At 43.5% G+C, this 27,779-nt stretch overlaps 1 protein-coding gene and 1 long non-coding RNA gene across 5 annotated transcripts in view; one reads left to right on the plus strand and one right to left on the minus strand.

Annotated features, from left to right (window-relative positions):
• Positions 1–247: 247 nt before the first annotated feature.
• Positions 248–27,779, minus strand: part of MAPKAPK3 (MAPK activated protein kinase 3) — a 129,360-nt gene continuing 101,828 nt past the window's right edge. For all 4 annotated transcript variants that reach the window (XM_068694764.1, XM_068694767.1, XM_068694763.1 and 1 more), the window contains 9 exons: positions 15,815–15,954; positions 14,917–14,981; positions 12,767–12,846; positions 10,493–10,619; positions 8,909–8,984; positions 8,606–8,730; positions 6,435–6,520; positions 3,606–3,686; positions 248–2,090 (listed from right to left, as the gene is read on the minus strand). In XM_068694764.1, the coding sequence (XP_068550865.1) occupies positions 1,932–2,090; positions 3,606–3,686; positions 6,435–6,520; positions 8,606–8,730; positions 8,909–8,984; positions 10,493–10,619; positions 12,767–12,846; positions 14,917–14,981; positions 15,815–15,954 (939 nt within the window). In that variant the 3' untranslated portion in view covers positions 248–1,931. The remainder of the gene's footprint in view (positions 2,091–3,605; positions 3,687–6,434; positions 6,521–8,605; positions 8,731–8,908; positions 8,985–10,492; positions 10,620–12,766; positions 12,847–14,916; positions 14,982–15,814; positions 15,955–27,779) is intronic.
• Positions 5,970–20,899, plus strand: LOC137862571 (uncharacterized). The gene is made up of 3 exons (XR_011100401.1): positions 5,970–6,108; positions 20,573–20,651; positions 20,763–20,899. It is a non-coding gene; the product is annotated as an uncharacterized lncRNA (long non-coding RNA).

Raw genomic sequence — 27,779 nt, forward strand, 5'->3', positions numbered from 1 at the left:
GGACATGCTATAATCATGAAGATACCTAGATAAACATCAAATATTTTTAAAATACATCTTTGCAGAGATTAAAATTTAGAAAAAACCTTGGAATAATAAAAAAGAATGCTTAAAATTAGGTAGCCTTTGAAAGTAGGCATCATTGAACATTTCCTTCTCCCCTTTCCCATCACCTTAAACACAGACAAACCTCGCAAAGCAATATGAACTCTGCAGTATCAAGTAAAACAGGGTTGACAAGAGGAAGGAATGTTGGAACATGATTTATTAAAATCAGTTTATAAAACCCTAGGACCAGTTAACAAAGAATAGAGTACTCATCCAATGCTTTGAAGATGGGAACAGGACTCTCCAGAAAAGGTCTGAATCCTCAGACATATATTTGTTGGAGGTAACACGATTTATGTGGCAGTCAGATCTGAAGTTTCAGATCCTCTCTGGATGGAGCCTTGTTTTCCCTCATCTTTTAAGCTGCTTCTTAGTTTATTAACACAACAGCACTGTGTATGCCTACCACGAAGTAGTTTTTGCTTGTGTCACTGGAAGCACATAGTTTTCATTCTAAACTTTGTTAATACTTCCACAAACATTTGCTTTACCTCAACTTAAAATATATATATATATATATATATTTATATATATAATACAGTGGGAGAAAATACTTTGATTACAAAGTAAAACAAATTAGCAAACCAAGGCTAAAATACCATAAAACAAGAATTAGAATAGGAAAAAAAAAATGGATATCCTTATAGGTAGTTTCCCTTAGGTGGTGGAAATCTTTGGATCCAGAAACACTGTCAAAACACCACAGATAAAGTTGCAATCTTTCCCTCCTTGCTCCCCAGAAACAAACCAACCCCAACACCCCAAAATCTGATACGTTCAGCATGTCTCAGGCACAGGATCTTGAGGTAATTACCAGAAGGGATGCTGGCAGACAGCGGAGTCCACACAGAAAACATACACTTGCCATTTCTTCCTGAATTTCAGAAGTCTCTCATCTAGAGCAGTCTCTCATATAAAATTGCACGTCCAGTTGTACAACCTAGACATTGTAGATCCAAGAGGAGCAGCAATATTCTCTGCAGGATACTTTTGACTAATTAAATCCTAATTAAAACTCTTTGCATGAAGTACTGTTTAAATTAAGAACGTTACAAGAGTGGAATCTGACAGTGGCATAGACATAACATAATGGTTACGTTTATAAAATGAACATGTTTTTAAATGAGAAACCACGACAAAGCCAAATCTTCACATAGGACTACATGAAGGACTTTGTGAAAATGGAAACGTACGGGTGTTTTTTCCTAAAACAGGAATAACTGCTTACTACTTAGGTGATATTCTGTAACCACAGGAGGTAAGTTTGGAAACACTGACTATTCTTACCTATTCTAGGATGGAAACACTGGCCACATGCATCCAAAGTAGACCTGCACCTGCGCTACTCATATAAAGAGCAGTGACATTCGTCTCCTTTTTCAGTACTCACGTTTGAACTCCTACAACACTCCAAGCAGAACACTTGACATTTTTATATTCCCTAGCTTAAAATGGTAGCAGAAGTCACTCTTCTACATGGCTATCAAAGCCTCAGTGCGGTAGTATGTATGCTGTGACTGTTTCCTGTTCTCTCCACTCCTCCAACACACTTAAAGCCAAAACAAAACCTGATAACATTTCTGGTATTGCTACACCTTCCCTAGCGATATGCAACCGAATCATGTCATAAATTAGCCTTTAAAAGCAAAGCCCTGATTCAAGTTACAAAAATGTAATCTTTCCCTCTGCTCCCTCTTTGCAGGATAACTTCTTTGCAGTCTATGTGCATTCATGGTACTCAGTCAACTGAGTTGATTGTACTCATTTTAAATTGTTCCTTTTAACGCTTTTACCCTCCACCCACAGGTCCTCCGCTTCTCTTCTCATTGATTATTGCACCCTGGGGCTGCAGAAGAGGTGCTTGCCTGCTTCTGCTTCTTACGGCGTTTGTTCAGAAGGCGGTTGTTGGATGTTTTCAAGTCTTTAATTTTCACCTGATCATAGTCCACTCTCATGGTAGCCAAAGCGCTGGTCATCTCCTCCTGGAAACCAAGCAATTAATTTATTGAACACCCCAAGGCAGAGAGAGCACAGCCATCCCACACTAGTGCCAGGTGATGAATGTACAGAAAAGAACCCTCTGTTATGCTACAGCCAGGAATAGTCAAGCCCTTTCTGCTGCAGTGGACTATGACTAAAGGCTTCGTTCTACTCAGGGATTCATTCAGGAGGAACTATTCACAGCGTTTCACATGTGGAAAACACAGGACCACACTCCTCTGGCCCGATTTCCATCATGTCCCTGTGCCCAGCATTTCTTACTGTCTGGCTCTAGGCCTTCACCAGCTGCTAAATCTGGGCTTCTTGTAACAGAGTGAGAGCACTGTTTTTCTTGCTCTGTCACCAAACTAGGTTAGCAGGAAGTAGAATAAAGAGTCCACACAAAGTTATTTAGAAGTGTGCACTTCAAATTCACATGCTTCCTTAGTTTGAATTAGCATTTAAGTTCAGACAAATCTTAAACTTTTTAATAAGGCTGTGAGCGAACATCTGCTTAGGTCAATGGATGCCTATGCATTTAGTTCAGGAAAGGAAAAAAGACTAAATATTATGGGAATGCTAGCGGCCCAAGGGAATACCTCTGGGACAAGTGTAAGAAGCTCTCAGAAACATGGAAATGAAGAAGGCTAAGTGAAAATAGATATTTGATTCCTTTGACTTGGAAGGTGCATGTTGCCTAGGTCCTGTCAAATTTTATCTTAACATAGTTTAACAGCTGCGACTGCACATTGGTAAATTAAATAAAACGAGTGATCAGTAGAATACCTTAAAGGAATGTTGCAATTACCAAAATGCCAAGGATTATAAGTGCACAAAGTTCAGAACTAATTGTGAAAAAATATGCCAACCTGATAAAGGCCAGCAGGAAAGAGTTAAGGCTTGCAAATAACTTTTAGTCTGCCCTATAGTTTCACTTTGCAGGAAGCATTCAACTGTCATCAATACAACGAGTAGGTGAGGCACTTGGTTAGATTAAGGGAAAGACAGGTACATTTTTCTTTTTTCCTCCTCCTTACTAAAACTGTCACAACAAGACAAGGCTAAGGTTATTTAATGTTGTTTTATAATACAAGAACAGAGTAGAAAAACAGAATGCAGCTCACCTCCCTCTCCATCCTGTCCCCCTTAATTTTCCACATATCCTTTACTTCACCATAACAAACTCCAAACTCCCTCAACACTGTCCGTTCTCCTCTGTGCTACATGCAGAGGCTCAGCAGGTAGCATCATCAATACCTTTGATCATAAACATTTCGTTTGTTGATACTTTGCACAGCTGTAAGGCTGTCAGATGAAGCTCAGATAGCGTTCCTCTTTTTTAAACAGTTATCATATAAAATACTGTTTTAACCAGGACTGTTTAAGCTTCCCTTGCTTAACACGGTTGTTTTCAAAACAGCCATAATCTCCATGGACACAAGCATCCACAAAAAAAAAGCGCTCATCTAATCTCTTATGTGATTGACTTCAAGAAATCTGAACTACAGTTGACTCACTTTAACTTCATCCCAGTGGTCTTTATCCTCTTGCAGGACCCGAGCAGTATGGAGAGGAGTTGGTGGCACTGCCATTGATCTCTGAGAAGAGGGAAAAATACCAAAGTAATGTTCTGAAAAATCAGCTTTGGAAAGTGACTGTTTGCTCTTCTATGTGTATGGAGGGCATAAAGCTTTATCTATCTTCCTTCAGTGGCCCCCATTATTCATGCTTACTATCACTCCATAAACCAGTGCATAAAAGCTGTCCTGTGTAGAGAAGGACTACAGTCCCTGTACAACAGTATCTTTAAAGAAGAAAAGGAGAGAGAAATCAATGCTGGATTTACTTCACTCTGCTCCCTTCCAGTCCAACCAATGTCCCTGTGTTAGATAATTTTTTATGAACGCTTTAGATTTTTAACAATTGTCATTTCACTGTTCGTTAATCATTGTTTCAAAGTAGTTATTTTGACCTTTTTCTTCTAGGAATTTGCAGTAGGAGAAATTTTCTTGGAAATACGTTAACTGAAATTACCAGTTCATCAGATCATAAATGTGCCCAGAAGAAGGAAGTGTACTATTTTTCAGAGTAAAGACTGATTCAGTATTCTGGCACAGTTCAGAAGACGGGAGTGCATTGCTCAAGATGCTCTTCGACATAAAATTGAGATCTACGTTCACCTGACACGAAAGATTGGTAGATATTTTAAATTAGAGTAAGGTACAATTTCTAAAGCACAGTTCCCTAGCTAAATTCAGCAAGAAATGCATTTCTTGCCAGTCCATAAGCCAAACCATAATTTCATTCCGATAGTCTATATTCCTTATGTTTTCTATCCAAACTTGTTGTCTACTGCTGTGGCATCCTAGACTGGAGGTAGCTGCCTGCCAGCAGAGTCTAAGGAGATCCCTGTATATGTCACTGTAACAACCAGTACTTTGGAAGCAGTGCTTATACTCCACTAAGCTAACAGCACCACTGTACCAAGTTCTGCAACAGTTACAGAAGGGGAAGCAGAACTCAGGACTCCCACCTCCTCTGGAAAAGTACCCCAGCTTTATCAGGTACAGATGGGAAAGGGAAATGGAAAGGTAGCAGACTAGCTCTTGTGGCGTCCCTGAGCAGGTGCTGAAGGTACTCTACTAGCTGCTGTCAGCCACTTCTTATTGAATAAATAGTAGCTACAAGCTAACTAGAGGATTATGTTCTTCACCTGAACTGACACTTTTTGCATAAGCTACAGTATTATAAACGATGAAGGACACATATTTTGCACAGGCCTCAACTAAAAGGAAAAAAAAAATAAAGAGAGAAACACAAAGACTCTGCTTCTTGTGAGAGGCATCTCCCTACTCATGTTCCTACTTAGGGTTTCAGGAAAAGAAAAGGAAGAACACAGACATTAGCTGTGTTGGTCTTTCCTTCTCTGGCCCTCTGCCTCATGGGAACAATAGGTTCAGTAGAAAAAATGCTCATCTGCTGCTCCTAGTGCATTCTTCCAGGATTCTAGCACAGCTCTTAGGTGCAGCAGTCTATAGACCTTGTCTTTAATCTCCACCTCATTAATTGGTTATATGAATATTTCAAGTAACATGTGTTGCTGTAGGTGGTAGCTTCCTTAGATATTAGGCACTCGTTCTGTGAAATTCATTGCCTGCTGACTTCTGGAACACCTCCTTTTCTTTGGTCTTCAAACACTTAAGCTAGAGGTATTTACTCTGAACAGCAATTACATTTTTATTCAGTTAAAAAAAAACACTTAGGAACATTGCCTAGGTTCTGTTCCAGTTTTACAGACTCTTAGTAACCTTAATTTCTCAGCTTCCACAACTCTAAATGAAGATATCTAACTCCTTCATCAGGATGTTATAAAGCTATGTTACTGGATAATTCTAGGGGCTTTCAGATCTTCAAGCAGGCATTATAGAAATGCTGACTATTAGTCATGCCTCTGTTTCTGCCCCTTCTTCTGAGAAACAGCATAGAAAAATGCACAGAGAAAGCATTATGGGAGAACAGAGCATTCTACAGTACAAGCGATTTTGTTCCTGGCCAGTGATGTTTTGGGCAGTAAGAAACAACACAGGTCCTCTTTTCAGGCACAAATGTGAGAAGTATAAGCTATTATTTTGAGTGAAACCTAGAGCAGAAATGATATTCTGAAACAGCCTGATAACCCATAGGATTCTTGTCTCTTCTTTGAAATATTGCATTATGAACTGGTCCTCACCCTCCAACCCCCCACATTATTTATTTATTTATTTAGAAGGAAAAGTAAACTCAGCCAAGTTGCAGAATGAAACCTGAACTGGGACCATTAATAGCTCTGTGTACCACCTTATCTGGTAATCTCTTACAGGGCACTAAGCCGAAACCCTTGCTCCTCTCCCAGGCGCTTCCAAACTCTGCCAAGGATGAGAATTCCCACTAAGCATAGGACTGTGTTCACACTAACACAGCTATGTACAATGGTGCCTGAGACCACTAATAATAGCTCTCTTTAAATCCTGCACTGATGAGGTAAGTACAGTTTATTTTTATATATTTTAAATGGAGTAACACATGCATGTGCTTCAGACAACAGCAACTGCCTGCTTTCAGAAGATACAGCTATATTCTGCTTAAAAGGATGCTACTGTGGGTGTCTCTCTTTGCGTGTCCTCTGGTAACACCAAGAAAAATTGTGGTTCTACAGGCAAATGCCTCTCTGTGAAGGGCACAGTAGGTTAATTAAGTTATTAGCTGTAATCATCATCTTTCTCTTGATGTACTACGTGGAGCTACACAGTAAGTTCTGCATGCAGGAATTCATCTTGCTTCCTTGTAAAAAGCTATATGAAACTCACGTTAATCCAAGGGTGATTCATAAACTGAGAAACTGTCATCCTCTCTGTTGGGTCGGTCTTCAGTAAGTGGCGAATCAGTTGTTTGGCTGAAAAACAGGACCAACATAGTGTGTTGTAGTCTACTACTGCGCTCCCCCAAATCCTTGAGAACACAAAGACCTGCTGAATGAAGAAAGGTAATTTTGCAGAACTCAGCACACCTAACTATTGCTGCTCCCAAGTTAAGAAGCCATGTACAGTGTGGGAGGTTATTATGCTTAAAGGGGCAGAACATGAAAACATCCAAAACAAAAAAAGGCAAGAGGGAACGATAAAGGACTGGAGATCCTACTCCAATCTACTATGCTCTCTTCTTCACAAACCCAACTGTTCTGAGAGCAAGAAATTGAGTAAAAGGGCAACACAGGAGCAGAAAGCTACCTGTCTAAAAGATGGCAACAAGCCTAGCTGAACGAATGCATGAATTGATGTTTTGAGGAGTAATAGAAGACAAAACCTAGCACAAGCCATGAAAACAAAGGCAATAAATTCTGGCAACTGAGAGGCCACTGAAAGGACAAAAAAGTTAAAGAAATGGTTCACATAAACAGGCTTTGCAGCAGCTTTCTGTGAACATGGCACTGACCAAAGTGAGAGGTACTACGTAACTGAGATGAGAGATGATCAGAGTTTGCACGTGAGTTTCAGTAATGTGAACAGACAGGAAACACCACACCCAAGGGACATTATTCAGAAATACTTAAACATAACTTCCTGAGGAAAACAGAGACAAAATTTTGAATAAGTTCTTTTAGCAACACTGAATGACAAATGACTAAATGTTTCTAAGGAGATGCAACAGATAAAAGCTGGGACTTTAGTTTGATGGAGGCCACAAAGGAGGTGTACAGTAAAGATTACCTGGAGTCTAAAATCTACGAGGTAAACAAACAAATAAAATAATAAAAATAAGAAATAAAAAAAAAAGAGGAAACCATGAACAGAGTCTATTAAGATGATTAGATGATTATAGGAAACTAGTGGGAAATTCAGAGGTAGTCTCCACAGATGATGCAATGAAGAAATGATCAGAAAAGGGAAACCATGACAAAACAGTAAGGAAGAGTAGAAGGGCAAAAAGAGGCAAATTACTGACACTGTCTGGTCAGCCTGAAAGAATGCCCATAAGCTAACTAACCTTAGTAGGTTCAAAGGTAGAGGGCATCTATCTTCACTCAGGCAAGCATATGGAAACCCTACACATTTTCAAAGTGAATGTTCTCTGATCAAGCTCCCCTAGGATTCTAATAACTGCTGTAAAATACAAACAAGTCTAAAGAGTGACACATTATTAAGCCAGACACCCATAACTAAAACATCTTTCTTACTAATGTGAAGTAGTTCGTACTGTATACACAGCCATGGGATCCAATGAGGGGTTACAATACCACAGATTACAGTGATATCCAAGGATAATTTGTTATTGCTTTAGCAGCAGACCATAACAGGATATTAAAAGTAGCAACATAAAGGGCTTGTTAAATGAAGATGTGCTCAGAGATTGCTGACCCTTCTCTCTAAGATGATGTGCAGATGAGACTTACGGGTTATGAGACTGTCAAAATAACAGAGAATCAAAACCATCTACTTTCAGGACACTGGTTTGAGCCCATCCAGGTCACAGTTGAGCAGCAGCAGCTTTTGGTCAATGACTTATACAAAACAAATTGTTGACCTTCATTTAAGTGGTGGCTGGCAAGTTTTCTTATCACAAAAAGCTAGCATGAAAAGTTGCCATCCTTGCTGGCTGTATCACCAGGCAGGGCAAAGACTGAATGAGTTCTTAAAAGAGTTTGCCTTTCTTCCAACTCAGCCTGCATTGCAGTTGCCCTGACAGTCTCCTTTCTCATGATTAAATACTTTTGTTTCTTGAGGGTTTAATCCGGGCTTTCACTAGCACTTGTTGGAATTTGAAAGAAAGTTTTCAGTAGTCATTTACTTTCTATAGCACTTAGCTTGCTGGCTAGTATCTGAGTTCCCATTCCTTCTCCATATCACCTTACAAAAAAAAAAAAAAAAAGTAAAAAATAGAAATAAACATCAAATCAGGATTTTAAAAATAGTCTTACGTAAACACTCCTTCACTGTACAACACCATGCACATATTCATCAGAAACACTGAGCATTGGTACCTTCTTCTGATACTTCAGCCCATTCTGGATTAGGAAACCCATACTGCCCCATCCGAATTCTTCTCTTCATCCCTGGAGAAATAGCTTGTCCAGTGTTTGAGTAGAATGGAGGGAAGCCACACAGGCTGTAAGAATGAACAAAATAAGTCTTACAACTAGAAAAAAACTTTAATCTCTTAAGAAGCCCCACGAAAGCTTATACACTTCCGGAGGTTGCATGATCCTAATGATTAATTACTTTTAAGTGCAGTTTTAATAAATTTGGCCTTTTTCTGTTGATCTGGACTCTTTTCAAATACTTACAGAATATACGTGATGACACCCAGAGACCACATGTCACATGATTTGTCATACTTCTCAGGACCAAGGACTTCTGGAGCTGAAGAAGAAAGAAAAACCAGAAATTAACAGAGAAACAGATTATTTCCTCTCATTTTCATCATCTTATAAGTAGCAGCACACTTCAATAACAAATATGGGAAGCATTAACAAAGCAAAACAAAACAAAAAATACACCACAACTCACTGCAGGAACTGTGTGGTATTTTCGATTGACAAGTTCCTAAATGCATCTCTGTAGCTTTAAAGAGGAGGAATGGAACTGGCAAAATGCCCTATACTCTTCACCTTAGTGTCTGCTCAAGAGAGTACTAAGATTGCAGAAAAGCAGAAGGAGCTATAGCTAAATGTGTACAGGGAGACACAGCACTAAAAGAGGCCTCAACATATGTTCTAGAAAGCAGAACAGAAAGGACCTACTTGAGCTGTGATAAAATTTTGAACAGTACCTAGGTGGAGTGTCTTTGGCTTTCCTAACTACAGAGCACTGTATTTTTCTTTGGCCTCCAGAGCACTCTATTTTTCATTAAGTAACAAAATTTTACAGAGATACATTTAGAGGGGATATTCATTGGGACATGTGATCTAGCATGGAGCTTGATTCTGTAAGGAAATGGCTCTATAAACAAACGAGCAATCCTGCTGGTTTAAAGAAAAAGGTGTTGAGAAGGGAAATGTCACCCTGCTTATGTACAAATATAAAGGCAGAAAAACATATATGCGAAAATTCTTTAATATTTTATCACTAATCCCAGTTTAAGAAAACAGAGAAGAAAGCATCAGGAAAAAATATTGCTATCATAGGTTTCTGCTAACAAATGAGTAACAGTATCTTTCATCACAAAAAAATAACGTAACACCTACGTAGATGAAGGGGAAAGAAAATTAAGCCTTTTTTCCTCCAAAGAAATTCCAAGCACAGACTGCCTTGGTCATACCATATGGTGAATGACTATTAACTCAATGACTGAAAAGGACACACTTTAAAATGAGTGCACAGAGGACAGTCTAATGTGGCATTCATTACACAGTGCTCTGTCACTGGACAAAATGCAGGCACAAATTCAGCTGTGATTAAGTCACTTTGGTCTTTTATTATTAATTCATCCATTTGCCATCTTTAAGAAGCCTTACAGCTGAGAAAATACTCTCCTTGTTTTTTTATTGCATTAGTTAAGGTATGGGAAGTTTTTCAAGGAAACACCCAAATAATTATGAAGCTGAGTTCAAATTGTGGCTTTTATTGCATCATCCAGAGGAAACATAAGGTTTACTTTGGTGTAATCAGAAGCAACATGTTCTCTCTCCTCAATCCTCACTCGCATCCTCTGTTAAGGCTGTTTCCTCTGCAACCCAGGAAGAAAGCAGGAGGACTGGACTGGAACCAGATAAGGTTTGGGGTTGGGGTAGATCTCATTTTAAATTCTGCAGGCTCCCTCTTTGCATTGCATCCACAAGAGAGGATTTGCCATCCATTCCTACAGCCCATGGACTCACTATAACAGGAGGGATAAGAAACACAGATGAAACGCATCTTGGATAACTCACCCACATAGTAAGGAGTGTAACAAGGGGTCTGCAGCGCATTTTGTACAGTGGTTTCTTTGGCAAAGCCGAAGTCAGTGAGTTTGAGTACAGCATCCTTCTCTTTAGATGTGTAAAGCAAGTTTTCAGGCTGAAAGACCACAGGGAGAAAGGATAAGCAGAGCAATGAAGAGAAGTCTTTAACAAGATGTACAGTCAAACCATTCCCGCTTGCCTGGATCACCACCAGCATCTCAGTCCTCTCTCATGGTCCATCACACCACACAGAAAGTTCCCTCCCAACAGGCAAGCAGCTTTACTCAGACTAGGGATCAACATCCTTCTCTGCATGGTATTTGTGAGAGTACATGGTGAGACTCCCATCAGATCCAATGGGCATCGAGTCTGGGTTCCTGAACCTCTCTCTAGTTCACTGCACTTACTAGGATTGTTCCATCTGATCAGCTCCATTTGATGTGATGGTACTCTGTAAAACTTCAGGTAGCTGAAGGCTTTCTTGATCCCCTCATCCAGATCATCGATAAAGATATTAAAGAGGACTGGCCCCAGTACCAAGCCCTGGGGGACACCACTAGTGACCGGCCTCCAACTGGACTTGACTCCATTCACCATGACTCTCTGGGCCTGGCCATCCAGCTAGTTTTTAACCCAACGAAGTGTACGCCAGTCCAAGCCAGAAGCATCCAGTTTCTTGAGGAGAATGCTGTTGGAAATGGTGTCAAAAGCCTTACTGAAATCAAGGTAGACCACATCCACAGCCTTTCCCTCATCCACTGAGCACGTCACTTTGTCACAGAAGATCAGGTTCATCAAGCAGGACCTGCCTTTCATAAACATGCTGACTGGGCCTGATCGCCTGCTTGCCCTGCAAGTGCCGTGTGATGACCCTCAAGATAATCTGCTCCATGAGCTTCCCTGGCACTGAGGTCAAACTAACAGGCCTATAGCTTCCTGGGTCTACCTTCCAGCCCTTCTTGTAGATGGGCATCACATTGTCCCACATTCCTTCACAAAGGCTTTTCAGAAACAGAATTTGCACAGAGAAGGTACAAGTTCTTGTGCACAGCATGGGCAACAGGACATTCCCAGAATGTGCAAGCGATTGGACTTGTTTTCTGTTTTTTCAGTCATAAGGAATCTATGTACTATTTGATGCTAGTACTTAGGGGCATCTAGAAGAAGGAAGGGATTGAAAGAAAATAGAATCAAGTACCTATTGAATAATTTGTACCATTTTTAAGTTAGTTCACTGAGCATAGCTTGTAGGGAGCACTTGGGGCTAAGCAATTCATTTTCTGTGCTGTTTATAGGCAATGGCAAATAGCTCCACAAAAGCGAACAGATTTGTTTTGTCTCTCAGCTGTTCAGCCATTCTCCAGTTCCTACCTCAGGACCATCCCCAGCCCCCAAACACACTCCTCAGTGACACCAATCAATGTCAGTTCTCCCTCCAGCTAAATACACAGAAGCATCCACAGAAACTTCATACACTTGAAGTTGTGGAATCAAGCAGGTGCCTCAGCGCATCACTGCATGGCCTGCTTTTAGCACACTGCATCTCGCACTGCCCTATTGCTGTGCTAGGAAGTCCTTGGTACAGCTATCTTGTCTTTGCTTATGCTTTGTGCTTTACAGAATACAAACAAAAAACAATACCATATATATAAAACACAATACCCCGTCAAAACTCTACAAGATTTAGGTACAGGCTTTAGTGAGTAAAACACTGTTCCACATGGCAATAACTGAGAACTTCCAATTTTTCCAAATACTTACAAACACTATTAACATGGGTTGGATACAAGGAATTGCATTATTCCTCCCATATATGCGGTTTCTCCTGTTTCTGAAGCACCCCAACCACCTTTTTTTTTTTTTTTTTTTTTTTTAAGACAAGTATGGTTCTGAAAACAAGTAATAACTGATAAAGACTCTAGGTAGAGGTATAGTACCTAGAGTAAGTTTACTTCAGGCAGTGTTATTTTCTTGTTAACTAACTGGATTCCAAGTTGGTAGTACCCGTTCAGTTAGCCGTCTGATTATCACCTCAATTTTTCTGCATTCTCTACACAACTGGGAGGCATTAGCACACATGAATATTTTGACCTTGGACTAGATGCGAGCTAGTTGTGCACAAATCCCTGCTCACACACTGGCAAAGGAATAGGAACACTTTGATCATCTGATTGCACTCCTAGTTCTATTTAAACCAACACTACCCGTTTATTTTTCTGCTTTACACTCTTTTCTCCTTGACCACACACCTTCAGGCCTCACCTTGACGTCTCTATGGGCAATGTTCATTGAATGAAGATACTGGATGGCTGTTCCGATGTCTCTCATTATTTCAGAGGCCTCTATAAATACAATTTTAGAGAAAGGTCACATTAACATTCCCACTGTAACTCAGGGACATGCTTGGGAATGCTTATGACTTACAAACAGCTTGCTGGAATACAGGGCTAGCGTCAAGACTAGAAAATCTAAAATTAGCCCTAACAGCTGTGTTTTGGTTTTGCGGGCAACCATACCCCCCAATTCCCTGGCTGCTCAGCCCTCCTCCTGAGCATGCACAGCACTTGAACAGTTGAGACTTCTGCTTTTTATGAGCTTATAAATTTGTGCTTAAATTTGCTCACCAGAAAAGCAGCAAGAGCAGAGCAGGTATGCAAGCAACGTGCGAGACTGTGGAGAAAGGACTCCCAGCCAGGACATATCTCCAGCAGTCCAGTACATGACCTTGGTTATCTTAGACAGAAGCTTAACTTGCAGCTTCTAGTTCAGGAGTAATGGGACAGCTTTTGTAATTTTAGGACAGGTCACACCTTGTTCCTCATTGTCTTTAGAAGTTTTTTCTCGGAAGAAACAAAGTCAACAGTTCTATTCTAAAAAGCCTAGACTACCTGTTATAAAACAAGAGGTTTCCAAAATTTAACATGTACCCCAGTGGTAAATTCTTGGTGGTGGTGAGCTGCCTTGCAAGAGCAGTACTCAAGATCTGGATGAATGCAGGTACACGGGGAGAGGTTTCAGAGCAGGGAGGAGGTTACATTCCCATTGTAGCAAGTGAGCATTGTATTACATCTTCACTAACGGGGAAACAAAGAGCAGTTTTAACCTGCTGCTCTTTTCTGCATAGGTGAAAACCTCAGCTGCAGTAGAAGAGAGAAATTGTTGTACTGTAACCTAGAATTGAGATTGAAATTATGCATTCTTAGGCAAAAACAATCAGAAAAGCAGAAACAATCATCTCCTTCACAAAAAGCCTTGCACAACCTCCTCCTTCCTAGCCCAGGCCAAGAACCATGGCTCCTAACGGAGAGTTGTGGCAGATATATGAAGGGCCAGCAGAGATGAAGAATCACGTGGAACAGGGCTCATTTATCTCAAGAATGAATAAAAGTATATTTCTACTTTAACACTCCCAAATGGTTTCTGAGTAAGTATAGAGAATGTTATACAATGGTATTTAATGCATGTTTTTAGCATAGCAGAATCACTAAGGACAATTGAAACAGTTTCCTCTCTGGAATCTTTTGTTTTAGGGAGAAACAAATAAAGCACCTGAAAATGTTCATTCTCCTACACAATTCTCCTACCACTTTAAAGGATTCATCTGAGGCCAGGAAACACAGGATCAAGGAAAGTCCAGCCTCTATATCAGACTTAGAAAACACAGTAATTTACAAGCTCAGGTATAAATTTCTCCTCTTCAAATCATTTTGTCAGGATGCTAGTTACATACACTAATGTTTTCCCTCTTGAGCAGAAATAACCTCCTCTGTTGTGAATGGGCAAGGAGAACGACAGTCAAGCACACCTGTGGTACTCTGCAAATAATAAATAGCAATGACAATAAAAATGGTGAGACTATTCTATTACAAGCTCTGTCACTGACTCATAGCAGGTCTTTGATGAGCAGGCTTGTTTACCGTGTGGCTAATAACACTTCCTTTCAAGTAGTACTTTAAAACCCTTGAGTAAGAAATGTTTCATCAAACGTGATTTGCTCATTATATTCATCCCCTCACAGTATAGCTGTGCACAGGGACATTACTTGAGGGACAGCCAGAAGAAAAATCACTGTAGGAACTGAGCTGATGTTGTGGTCTGGCAGGAGACCAGGGACAAGAGTAATAGAGGCTGTGGTGGTTCATAAATGAAGAAGCTGAGTGGCTTTGTACAAGGAATTTTCCTCTAAGCTTCCATATCATGCCTAAACTTGGCACAGTCAGCTAACTCCTCATTTACAGGAACCTTTAAAAGTAATTGTTTACTACAGTGTTGGATACAGAGTTAAAAAGCATAAACAAACATACAAAAAAATAAAGCCAAAGAAAAAATCCTGTAAGAGAGAGCTAAGCAAGGGGACAAAGAAAAGGAGAAGCGATCTGTCAAACTTTAATTTTAAACTTGTGATTTTTCACCTCTCTCGGTGAAAGCTTGATCTCCTCTCTCCTGGATCCTGCTAAACAGCTCTCCTCCCTCCAAGCTGAAACAAAGAACACACACACACAAACAAAAAAACAACTTACATGAGCAAGAAAGACCAAATTAACACCTGACTGTGCATCTGTGAACCACGGCAGGAATGGATTAGAAAAGATTACAGACCGCCTCCTATGCCAATGCTTCCTAAACATCACACTGGTTTGAATCAATGCACAAAACCATTGTGATACAGAATAAGTAGAAAACAAAACAAAACCAAGGAGTTTTGATGCTTTCAATTTAATGCACACTGACATAAGGAACATGACACACACAGTTGGGAAGTCAGATACACTGGCACAGGGAGGCTGACAGTAACCTTGTTTTGTGTAAGGGTTAAAGATGAGAAAAAAGAAAGGAGGAAGCAAAGATACCAAAAATGATTATTCATTCATCTCCAGTGAAGACTCTAGTTGTGGTTACAGATCATGGAGAGAGTAGGAGAAGTTGTAGTCAAAACAGTAGCAAAAACAATCCTGTTAGATCATAGGAGTTGCATGTGAAGTCCAATCACAGACAAAGTGCATCATATTTGTAGAGACGTATCTTTCAAGATTGTATTAATTGCTCAGCTTTCCTCAGGATATTTGCAAAGGAATACAAGGAAAATTTATATTATGCTTAAGGTTCCCCGTTCTTCCATTATACAAGTTGAGTGGAGCAGCTATACATTTACCTACCAGTTCTATAAAGACAACAAAAGGTTTGCTGTGCAAACTAAACTTGTGCTGCTGAGGAAGCTCTCTTCATTCTTACGTAAGCCAACACATTCTCCCTACTCCCTCCACCCTCTCAAAGAGCAATGCTTGGTGGGGGGCTGCTGCTGGTCCATACCATTCCATGACAATGAGGAGGCATCTCTTTCCATGATGTATGTTCTCATAAACATCCAGGATGTGGACAATATGCGGACACCCTGAGGCCCGCCAGTGATATTCTACTTCCTGACGAGCTTTTGGGTTGTCATACAGGAGCTGTAAAGAAACAGGAGAAAGCAACGTCAGCACTTTGCATCATTTGGCTTTAATTTGGTACCTACATGCAACTAGCCTTCGAGTTTAAAGATGACGACAAGTGCTACTCAGAGCGCATTCTCCAGCCAAAGGATGCCAACCGATCACAGGACTTTTACCAGCTCTGAACTGCCCCACTTCCTAGAAGAATACAGAAGGTCTCTTGAAGCTGGATGGACCCTGAGTGGTAGTGAGGAGAGATTTTGAAGCTGAGATGGATACAGACCCATTTCATCTCTCTCTGGACGCAGAACTGCAGGTTTTTGCTACTTGTTTGCAGCACTTGCACTGCAGTCAGATGGAGAAAAACGTTTGTAAAGGGAACTCCTGCAAGCAAAGCAGAAACCTTGTGCAGCCAGTTGGAGATGGAGCAGAGCAGACCTGGGGCCTCCTGCTTTCTGGATGAAACAGGAACTTGTTCAGCAAGTAGGAAAAAATGAGCGTACCATAACCGTAAAAAAGAAAGGGAAGTTCAGGCGGGAGGCAGAGCCTCCTTCCCGTAGCTTTGGTTTATAGACTACAAGGTCCACAAGAACATGAAACTAAGTATCCTGTGAAAATCCCATCTCCCTTTTGGAGGGAAAAAAAATGTGCTGGGAGAAGATGCAGCCTCAGGACACAACCACTCCGATCAAGAAAAAATTGCCCTAAGCTAGGGAAAGTAATCCTGTCTTCAATTCAGGATTAATTCCTGTCTGGAGCAAAAGTGATTTCCTCTTTATGACCAGTTTTCTTATGCTCGGTTGCCTCCCAGCTTTTGCCTTAAGGATGCCTTTCAGGACATCTCCTTTCAGTGGACCGAGGACAATTAAACACACCCATGCATGCCTAAGGGATAAAGCCCTGAGAGGCTGCATGAGATCTTCTTCCACAGAAAAGCATCTCTGGTCCTCTCACTCAGTCCTCTCTGCTCAGGGCAATTACCCTCCCACCTGCCTCCCAGGTGCTAGGAGAAAGGGCTTCTAGGTGTGATGCAAATCCTTAAAGTGCAGTGAGATTCAAAACAATACGAACTTCCATGCTGACTCTGAACGTGCTTCTTAAGTACTGCGCAGACTGCTCACCACATCAGGGTCAGAACGAGACCTTTGACTACGCAGGTCAGTGACCTCGCTCTGTCACATATACAGCCAGGTTATTTTAAAGGTGTTAATCTCTAGAAGAGAGAGAAGAGCTCATCTTTCCTGAGCCTGGAACCTCATACACAAGGAACGTGTCCCTTCCCATTTGAAGGACTGTGCTGCATCAGACTCTGCAGCCGAGCTTTTGTGCAGTGGCAGCACATCACTGAATCATGCCTTCTCTTCTCTGCCCATTCTCAGTCTCGTCTCTCCAGACACCCATAACGCTTGGTGAGAAGCTCTTTGCTGCACATTTATATGGATCCCACACAATACGGCTGTGATCTGAGTTTGGTACTTCATACAGAATCGTAATGATGGAGCAGCAACAAAACCGATGCCATATAAAGCATCATCAAAAGCATTGAAAAAGAAATAAAAAACAAGGGAAGAGCAATCACCTCTGATCTGTTCACCTTAGAAAAGGACTACAACTGTGCAGGAACTGTTTTCAAACAGGCAAACAAAACCAGCCACTTCTGCACTATTAGGCTTTAGCCTGGAGCTCTTCTCACTCATGCTTGCTATCAGGTCCCAGTCAAAACACAACCTCACGATAATTGCTGAAAACAAGTATTAACACCTAACCTGTCATTAGGGACCTGTGAATCAGCCCAGGAAAATGAGATTGCTTCTCCATCCGATTGCCACGTTTCCCAAGGCTCAAACGATGTCACAGGCATCTCTTTGGCTATAGGAAAAAGCATGATTTAAAGGTCGGAGGAAGGAGGTCACAAACTGTAGTTTCTGTATTGACTCCAACTGAGGCAATCTGCATCATTGGGCAAAAAAGCTTATTCTCCTTCGCTGCTTCCACAAAGCAGACACGACAGCACAGCAGGGAAAGCCTGTGACCCCTCACAAAATGCTGGGGAAGCACTGGGAGACCACTGGACAGAACGAGAGGCTTCTCCTCTCTTCTAGGCCGGGAACAGGATAAGAGTTGCTCTGCTGAGCATCCGTTTTTGTGCTTTTGGGAAGTGCAGAGTGACTGCGGGAGGCACCGAGCTGCCTGAGCAGGGCGGGCAGGAGCCTCAGCACCACGACTGCCCTGGGGTCCCCTCAGCTTCGCTCTGCAGGCGTGGTGGCCCCAGCACGATGCCCGATTTTGAGCACTGCAAGGAGCTCTCGCCGAGTTCAGTGTCCTCACAGCCAGCCTACTTCTTCCACAGCTGTGTTGTGCACCCGGAGCACACCCCTTGGAGATCACCATCTGCCTCTTCCTTCCTCCCCCAGCCTGCCGATGGCCTCATTTCCAACACAAGTAACTTCCTAAAAAAAAGAGGTGGCTCCAGTTTGGACAAAGAGCCCATTAGCAAGTCCAAGAGCACTTGCTTCACTTCTTTCAGCCAGCAGCCCATTCAGCAGCTTTTCCTTCACAGCCACTGTGTTCTAGTTCAGTGTAGGACTGTCTATCAGCATTTTCCTCTCTGCCCTTCTGAGTTTGGGCTGTTGCCTAGAGGTCTCTTCAAAAGTTCATTAAATTACGTGTGCAACAATAAAGCCCAAACACCCTCAGGATTAACCAGGCTATTCAGAAAAGCATTACGGGGCTTACTGCTTGGATATTACTGGATTAGTGTCACTTCTGAGCAGAACACTGCAAAAATCCTCTCACTTTTCCTGTGCCATTAATTAGACATAACCATTACCTTTACTAATGTTAACTGCACTATAAGCTTTGTACCTGTGCTTGCACAGTGTGCAGAGATGGTTTCATGTCTGTACTGAGTGCTTATGAAAATTATTTCACTCAATTCTCACTCTTTGAAGAGCTTTTACAAAGCATTTTGATACATAGCACACTGCAGCTTCTCTTCTCCAACTCTACCAGCAAGTTTCCTATGCTCCATAGTGCCAAGCTCAAATGTACTCATGTCAAGATGACACCTGGAGAAGCAGAGAAAGGGAAATGCAAAAATGAAGAGCAGATACTCAAAAAAGTGATACAAACCAAGCAACATTTGATATATCAATCAACCACTAACCTTTGAATTTTTCCTTCTGAGCCTTAAAAATAAATGAAACCTTACATCTAAAATTGGAAACCATAAGCTATACCTTTTCTGAAGTCTCAGAGTTGAAGACGATCTCTAAAATGAAAGCCAAGCAGGGTTAAAGGCACCAATTTCTACTAAATTTAGATGATGATGATTTAGAAAGTCTGGAATTCTAGCTCTATGCTGCAATACTGCAGAGGTAATCATCAACAAACCCAGAGTTTCAGAAAGTTTTCCAGCCCTGCTGGTCCATGCCATGGTTGGAGCAAAGAGCAGCTTTACAGAGCAGTACCAGCTCAAGGAGCCTCCAGTCGTCCCCCTAAGTTCCCAGGCAGTTCAGCTGAGCCACAGCTTGTCACGACGGGCTGTGGGCAGGATGATGAACCAACCTAATTCCAAATCAAGGCAAACCCCCCAGACATGCCCCATCTCCCAGATTGTTCATCCAGTGCACAGCAGCTTCTGCATAACAGAGCGGGGATGCCCACATCCAAGGACAGGCAGCACAGCTTGGAGCAGGAGCTGCACAGCACAAAACCGTTTCTGCTGGAGCTCGGCATTACTAACCCGCTGTCTGAAAGAAGCAGATGAAACCAATATTAAAATTTCTTCACTGGGAGATCACCAAAACCACGGGCTGATGGAAGGCAAGGGAGAACAAGAGCTCTAGAGGGAACTTGTCCAGGAAAAGCCAGCAAGTGAAGGGAAGTGCCCTGTGGTGTGCTCCAGCTGTCTGTGGGGACCAGTGGGGACTGGTGGGCACTCTGGAATGCCCTGCCCAGCCAGGACCTTACAGTGGGGATTCCTCAACCCATGAGGTTGTACCTACAAAACAAAATCACTTTTGAACCACAGCTTGGAAGGCCAGCCCTGGGTAATTTTTTCCCTGTGTAGAATTTCTTGACGGGGAGGAAAAGAAAAAAAGGGAGACTGAAAAGTGGCACAATATCTTCTCATTGCTTTTCCATTGATTCGGTGTTGTGGGAGCAAAGAAGGATAGCAGGAACCCTCGTACCTTAATAGCCTGATCTATACAGGAAACAGCCTTCTAAGGACTCCTGAGAGCAGCAAGTGATTTTCTGGATGCTGCAACTGTACCAGCAGAGAGAGAAGATATCCATGGGCATATGCATGAAACAGGCTGAGGACAGGAAGCAATGACATATTGGTGACTTTCTCTTAAATATGCACTAGCAGATTAGGCAGAAATTTTACTATTACACCTGCTCTCTGTTCCCTACACAGGGGACTAAGACCCTTACATATATATTTTTACGTATTTTAAATTTCAGCAATTTCTCCTGGTTCCAAACAGTTGTAGTGCTTGAATTAAACCACACATGCACCACACATTCCGTGTTTAAGCAGCACCTTTTACTCACTTACAACAATTCCAGAATCCAAACTCCTCCAAAAAACTATCTGTTTTATAATCTCCACTCTCTGCTTTTCTCACAGAAAGGATGACCATTATTAACAGGAATGGGACGAGAAGAAACTTTCAGCCCTTGGGGTCCTCAAGAGGGAATAGGGATCTGTATGTATTTAACTAAAGCTGTATTTTTCTAGCTGGGTGAAGAAAGTTTCTGCTCAGGCATAAGTGGGCAAATGTCTAACTTCTTTTACTTTCTTTCCTCTTTGCATGTAGCTGTTATAAAAAATGCTGAATCCTACAAATAAGCCCTGGAATTTAAATTCACGCCGATGCACACAAGCTATACCATTTGCTGCAGAGCAGCTCTTCCAGTCATTCTTTATTCGAGAGGGGTTGATGGCAAAAGGAGGCTTGGATAATGTTTCTTTCATCTCTTCCCACCCCTATGGTATGAATTAAAAAAAAAAAAAAGGAGTTATCACTATGGCTTTGGATGTTTTGTCTTTTATTACGTCCTGATTTTTGCGTTACATCTATTAATTCAATGTTAATCTTTACCTGTTTTCAGATCTCTCTGTAAGGGATAAAGCCATCCTTTGTGTTAGGACGCAGAAGGAATTGAAATTATCTAGTTTTTCTTCTCTATGCATCAGCACTGCCAGTCAGTCAAGCTGCAGCGAGGAGCTCGTGTCTGTTTGCAATGGCAGCCCAGCAAGCAGGGGAATGCACAAATGCAAATCTCAAACAAAGCAATGATTCCTTTTCTTAAAAGAATAAAAAACGCCTAACACATTTCTGCTAGAATTATTTGGTGCTGAAGCATCGGTCTGCCGACAAGGAATAAAACCAGGGAAGGCAAAGGTCGCGGGTCATCACCAAACCTTCCTGCTTTTATTCCAAATCCAGTTTAGGCTACGGGAAATTAAATCTGCTTGGAGGCTTCGCTGAAACTGTCACCCCGCTTCCAGCAGAGCTGTCCAAGGGCCGCTCAGCTGCCATGAAGTGGCACCCCCTTGGTGCCTGGGGGGATGATCAGGTACAGGGGTGGTTTCCCGTGGCTCAGGGCAGAGCAGGGCCAGGCAGAGCCGTTTTGCACCATGTGTGACTGTGGTATCTCATCTTTCCACTCAGCCTAGTGAGTACCAGGGACTTGGTGCCGGTGCTGAGGGTCCCTTCTCTGCCCACCTCCTCTCCAAACCTCCAGGCTCTACTCCTTTCTTCGGATCCTTTGCCACAGCTCTTTGGTGTCCTGCCAGCACGAGCGAGAAGGGAGGGGCAGAGGGCTGCTTGCGTGCACTGCCAGAGGCACACTCCGAAGCCGGCCTCCTGCTGACACGCAATGCTGCAAGTTTCTTCAACACGCATTTTAAGAGGAAATTAGGAGGGAAGGGTGGGATGTACAAAAATAAAAAGCACAAGGTAACGGAGGGGTTTGCTCTTCGTAAGAGCTCGCACACTGGACACCCAGCAAACAGGCAGAAGAATTCAGCTCTCGCAGCACTCCTGCTCCTCCGTCCCCAGGGAGCACAGGCTGTATAAATATTAGTTTGCTCCAAGCCTCTCTCCTGCAGTGAATCCACTAGGTCTCTCAGAAAACAACTTCGGTGTGGTTTTGAATTTTATTTATTGCAGCGGTATTCAAATCACAACCAGGCACTCCGTAATAGGGCTCCACAACCTGAGGTAAATACACGAGACATACCACTCTTAATTCTCTAATTACATATGCACCCAGCCATTCACTCTGCAAAGGTCAACTGCCTTTGTTCATAAACATTCGTGGGGATGTGGCAAACACAACTGAAATGGCAAAGCAGTGGGCCGGGATACATTTCAAAGGTATCTTTGTGCACGTGTGAGGTTAGCATAAAAGGGGGGCACATAAAATTGCGTAAGTATCGCTTGACAACATTTCTTCATTAAGGAAACAAGCCAGAAATGCCCATGAAGAAAAGCCACTGCTCTGCCAAATAATCTGATAATATCAAATTCATCTATCTGAGCTGCAGTGCCCAAAGTACGCAGCTGTACATTCATACTACCGGGTACATAGATTTAAACAGAAAGCATGCTGTGTTTTCCTACAACCATAGGACTACTTTGCATTTTAATATTGCACTTGCTCTGCAGTGTGGACAGAAACATAATTCTTACTGGCACCTTAAGATTCTGGTTACTCTCAGCTGTGACAGGCTACAAACCAGCTACACGGGGCTTCTGCATTATTCAAAATACCACAACTGTATTTTTAAAGAAAAATAAATCGCCAATTGCTACTAACATGCTGTTACCAGACAAGAACACCCTAAAATGCCTGCTCGTACAATAAGGCCTGGAGATCAGCTCCTCTCTGTACCTTCTTAAGACAATTTCTATGAAAGAACACCTGCAGACTGCAATCTTCAATACTTGAAGTCAATAGGCAGCATCTGCCTAAAGCCCCTTCTGAAAGGCACACTACGAAACGCCCTTTCTTTCTATTGATTCTTTAACATACACGTTAGAACCATCGGAGAAAAAACACCACTGGGAAGTGTTCTAGGGATCTTTCCACCCTTCCTTTCGCACCTCTTCCTCAAGCAACAGGCAGGATCAGAGGACAGAGAGGCAAACCACGGTGTTAATGTTCACGCTCTTCTTCAACGTCTGGTCTCTGGACTGCAGGGACCTTGCCATGGCTTTGCTCTGTGCTGAGCAGCTCTTCACCACCAGCCAGCTGCTGTCTCTGTCCTTGGAGCAGGGCTCCAGCCCCACACATGCTGTGCAGGGTGTGCTGGCTGTGCCCCCAAACATGGGATGCTCACCTTGATGTGACGGCGTCGCTCTGCCTGCAGCACACCCTGGGCACCAGCACAGTGCCGAATTGCCCAGAGCCTCTTATCGCATGAACACCTACCACATCTGGGGGTTGTGGTTAAAATGAGATGTGTAGCTCTACCATCACTTTGACTCTCCCTAAATTTCTGAGTTAAAGAACAGGAAATTGAAATCCATCCTGAAAATGACGACACTTTTCACTTTATAGTTCCACTCTAGGGCCTGGTATAAGGTTTGCCCCTGGAGGGAAAAAGAACTAAAATAAATAAATAAATAAAAAAACACTCAACAAGAGCTTCACTTCATTCCTGCCAGCTATGAGCGTGTCAATTCTGATAACAAGGATTCAGGTGGCTTGGCCTTGGTAATTCATATATCTCAGTCCTTGGCTGGTCATGAGTAACAGAGCCTGTGCGTGCATGAAACTTCACTGTTTCAGCAAACTCCAGCTACACAAAATGCCGTGGCATCTCCTCAGAAGTGCAGGTGATCATAAGCCCTTGGAAATTTCCCTCTGCTTTGACTTAAACTACTCACAGAACATTAAAACAAATTCAAGGCTATAATCTTGATCTTCTAGATGTCTAAGACCTCCACTCTCTGACCATGCACGGTGAATGAGACGTGCCCTACCACGCAGAAGGCCTACCTGAGCCCAAGACGGGTTGCCACAATGGTGGCCATCACAAAACTCGCCCACTTCCTTTTCAAGCACCAGTTTTATTTCCTTAGCTTTGCCTTTCTCCTGAGCAGTGACTGTAATACAGCAATACTCCCAAAAACATACCAGCACTTTGCACAACCATGGCAGAAGGCGCAGTCCAAACAACAGCAACAGAAATGCAGAGAAGATCGAGGTTTGATGTTTCCTTTCTTAGTCTTCCCACTAATAAATGGTATCAAAATTAATACAGAAGTGATAATAATGAACAAGACAGAAGAACAAATTAGCAACATGTTTAATCGGATTAAGCACGGATAACAGGAGCTCCAAGAGGAGCTCGTGCTGCCCCTCAGCCTTTCCCCATTTCTTGCACGTGTGACCACGGTCACGGAGGTAACTCCCCAACAGGACCTGACATCCCCTCCCCACACACCGAGGCTCTTTGAGGCATGTGCTGGGTTCATGCCGTGAACACTTTCCATGTGTCTGACTTTTCATCCTGCAGTGCACCCAGCCCCTTCCAACGTCACACCTTCATGACTTCCCCACTCTCAGCTGCAGGGATCTCTTCTCCAGCCCCACCGTTTGGCAGAGAAATCACAACGATCCTCCCGCCCTCCCATACTGCTGCCTGCACACCCGAATGCCCTTTGGGTCAACTTCCCCTCCCCTTCACGTGAATTTAGAGCTGTCACCCATGGAAAGCTCAGCAATGCACCATCCTAGGCCAGTTCTTTCATACATTGCTGCTCTTCCTTTTCTTTCACATTTCCTTTCTCTACACCCACACCTGTGCTTTGTCACATCACCTGCCAGGCCAAGCAGTGTCGCTCTCTTCTGTTGCGCCTCCTATCTTAAGTATTTCTAAACCACCCTACATCAACACAAGAACCCAGAAATAAATAAGGAGCTCTTAAATTTTCCCATGCCACAGGGTTCATCTACTTCTTTCAAGCGTGACCCCAGGGGGACACTTGCTACGCCCCTGACGTCGGCAGCAATGGCAGTAACCACCTCACCCCCCTCACGGATGAGGTACTGAGATTTCATCCAGTCCTAGGGAACCCAACTGGAATGGCTCCAGCCTGAGTAATGCCAAATGCTTACTCCTGAAAGCCATCCCCTGAGGGGACTTGACTTGTCTTCAAAAATAAAGCTCTAAAACCTTCAGCAAGGACATCAGTAAGGCTTCTCTACTGCTTCAAATTGCTGCTGTATATGTCTTCACGCTCACATTTGTGCAAGCTATGCTGTTGGCATTTTCAAGCAAAGATCTATATCTGTTTCTAAGTCATAACTCAGTGGGTAGCTCAGAGGCTGATGGTTTAAATGTGCATCAGGCAAGAAGAGCCCTGGAACTGCTTATTGTGTAGAGCAAAGATATGACAGAGTGGTGTGACTGACTGGAAACAACACTGGCAGTATTCAGAAGGGGCTAGAAATGCAAAGGAAGCCATTAGGAGAAAGAGTAAAGTAAATTCCTCTCCGAAGACTTCTTATGCTTATTTTGTCTGAACATATATTCTAAAGCCAAGCGAACTATTAAATAGGAAGGAAATAAACTGGGGGAAGGGGGAATTCAACAGATGGAGTCAACATAAGCAAGTACCCGTGCAGTAAAATGCTATTTATGTTGCAGTTCCTTGATTCATTTTGCTCACTGCACTACGGTGCCCATCCAGGGTCACTGCTCTGCTCACCAGCGCGGCGCCCGAGCCTGGCCCCCAGCTCCCCCTGAGCCCCCCAGCACCTGGAGCAGCTGGTGCTGCGGCACGTGGGCTGCTGGGGAACACGGGCTTCTTGGGGCACAATGGGGGGGAACCACCTGATACACCTAACAGTCCTGCCCCAGAAGGCATCTTCTCCAGAAACCTTCAAGAACTCCACGTGAGCTGCCCCTCACCCCCTACACAGAATCATTAAGGTTGGAGAAGACCTCCAGGATCGTCTGGTCCAACCATCACCCTACTACCAATGTCACCCATGTCCCCAAGCACCACGTCCAACCTTTCCTTAAACACCCCCAGGGACGGTGACTCCACCACCTCCCTGGGCAACCCGTCCCAGTGCCTGACTGCTCTTTCTGAGCAGAAATGTCTCCTCATTGCCAGCCTGAACCTCCCCTGGCACAACTTGAGGCCATTCCCTCTGGTCTATCTCTAGTTACCAGTGAGAAGATGCTGACCCCCAGCTCCCCACACCTTCCTTTCAGGGAGCTGCAGAGAGCAATGAGGTCTGCCCTGAGCCTCCTCTTCTCCAGACCAAACACCCCCAGTGCCCTCAGCCGCTCCCCACAGGACTTGTGTCCCAGGCCATGCAGCAGCTTCGCAGCCCTGCTCTGGCCACGCTCCAGGGCCTCGATGTCCTTCTGGTAGTGAGGGGCCCAAAGCTGAACCCAGCACTCAAGGTGCGGCCTCACCAGAGCAGAGCCCAGGGGGACGATCACCTCCCTGGTGTGCTGGCTGCACTACTCCTGACACAGCCAGGATGCCGTTGGCCTTCTTGGCCACCTGGGCACACTGCTGGCTCGTGTCCAGGTGAGCATCAGCCAGCACCCTCAGAGCCTTTTCCTCTGCACGGCTTTCCAGCCACTCTGCCCCCAGCCTGTAGCCCTGCATGGGGTTATTGTGGCCAAAGTGCAGGACCCGGCACTTGGCCATGTTGAACCTCATCCCATTGCCCTCTGCCCATCCTGCCCAGGTCCCTCTGCAAGGCCTTCCCACCCTCCGGCAGATCAACACTTCCCTTGGTGTTGTCTGCAAGCTTACTGAGGGTGCACCCAATTCCCCTAAATTGAGTTTCCCTAGCAGAACCCCCCAAGCCATGGCTGGATGTGGCCCTCCTGCCCCTGGACCTGCCCAGTGGTTTACCAGCCCTGCAGGCCCCTGCCCTACCTGGGCAAGCAGCAACCCCCGGGGTGCACCCTCGGCACCCAGCAAGTCCCTGCTCCCAGCCCCCCAGGCACACAGTCTTTATTCCCCCGAGCTCCAGGCAGCAGGGTTTTTGGTTTGCAGGTTTTGCTGCCCATTTTATTTCTATTTTTAGCCCACTTTCAGCCCTATACCAGGATGTGTGAGAGGCAGGAGAAGACGTCTCCAGCCCTAAAAATCCACAATTTGCTTCTTTTTCAGATGCTAGAGGAAAACTGCTCTGTATCCTCTGTACCCAGATGACAGGAAAACAGTCAGACACTGCAAAGGTAGAAAAGAACTGCTTAAATGGAGTGGTTTTTTGTTTTTTTTTCTTTTTTTCCCCCCCAAAACAAGGGCATTTCCTTTACATTTCTGAATAGATTTCCTCTCCTCTCCTGGGTAGCGCTGGCTGCCTCATGACTGTACATGCAAGAGGCAGAGGAGGACGACCCCACCAGTATTTGGAAATTTAAGGTTTTGATGCCTCCAGTAAAGCACCATCACACTGCATGGGGCTCAGAACGTTTGAGATTTAGCAAAAGCACTGCTGAACAAAGATCACTGCAGGAACTTCAATCCTTTCCACCTTTCCAAGCTGGAAGGCATATTCCTTTCCTTTTTGTATGATGCTGTGCTTTCACCCCTCTCCCTGCAAATGTAGCTGCTCGGGGTGCACTGCAATGCTGGCTCATTTCCACAAGCCAATATACCTGGAAGAGACAGATTTGGCTTCAGGGACGGGTGGGAGAAAGCTGGGGCAATGGAGAAAAGGGACTTGGAAGATCTTCCTGGCTTAAAGTCACCTGCCTGATTCCAGCCAGCATTAGTAGCGTGGAAGCAGCTGCCTGCTGAAAGCGTTAATGACTTTCAAGGCGATGATTCCACAGAAGCGATGTG

Source organism: Anas acuta, chromosome 11, assembly GCF_963932015.1.
Source record: "Anas acuta chromosome 11, bAnaAcu1.1, whole genome shotgun sequence".
Classification (NCBI taxonomy): domain Eukaryota; kingdom Metazoa; phylum Chordata; class Aves; order Anseriformes; family Anatidae; genus Anas; species Anas acuta.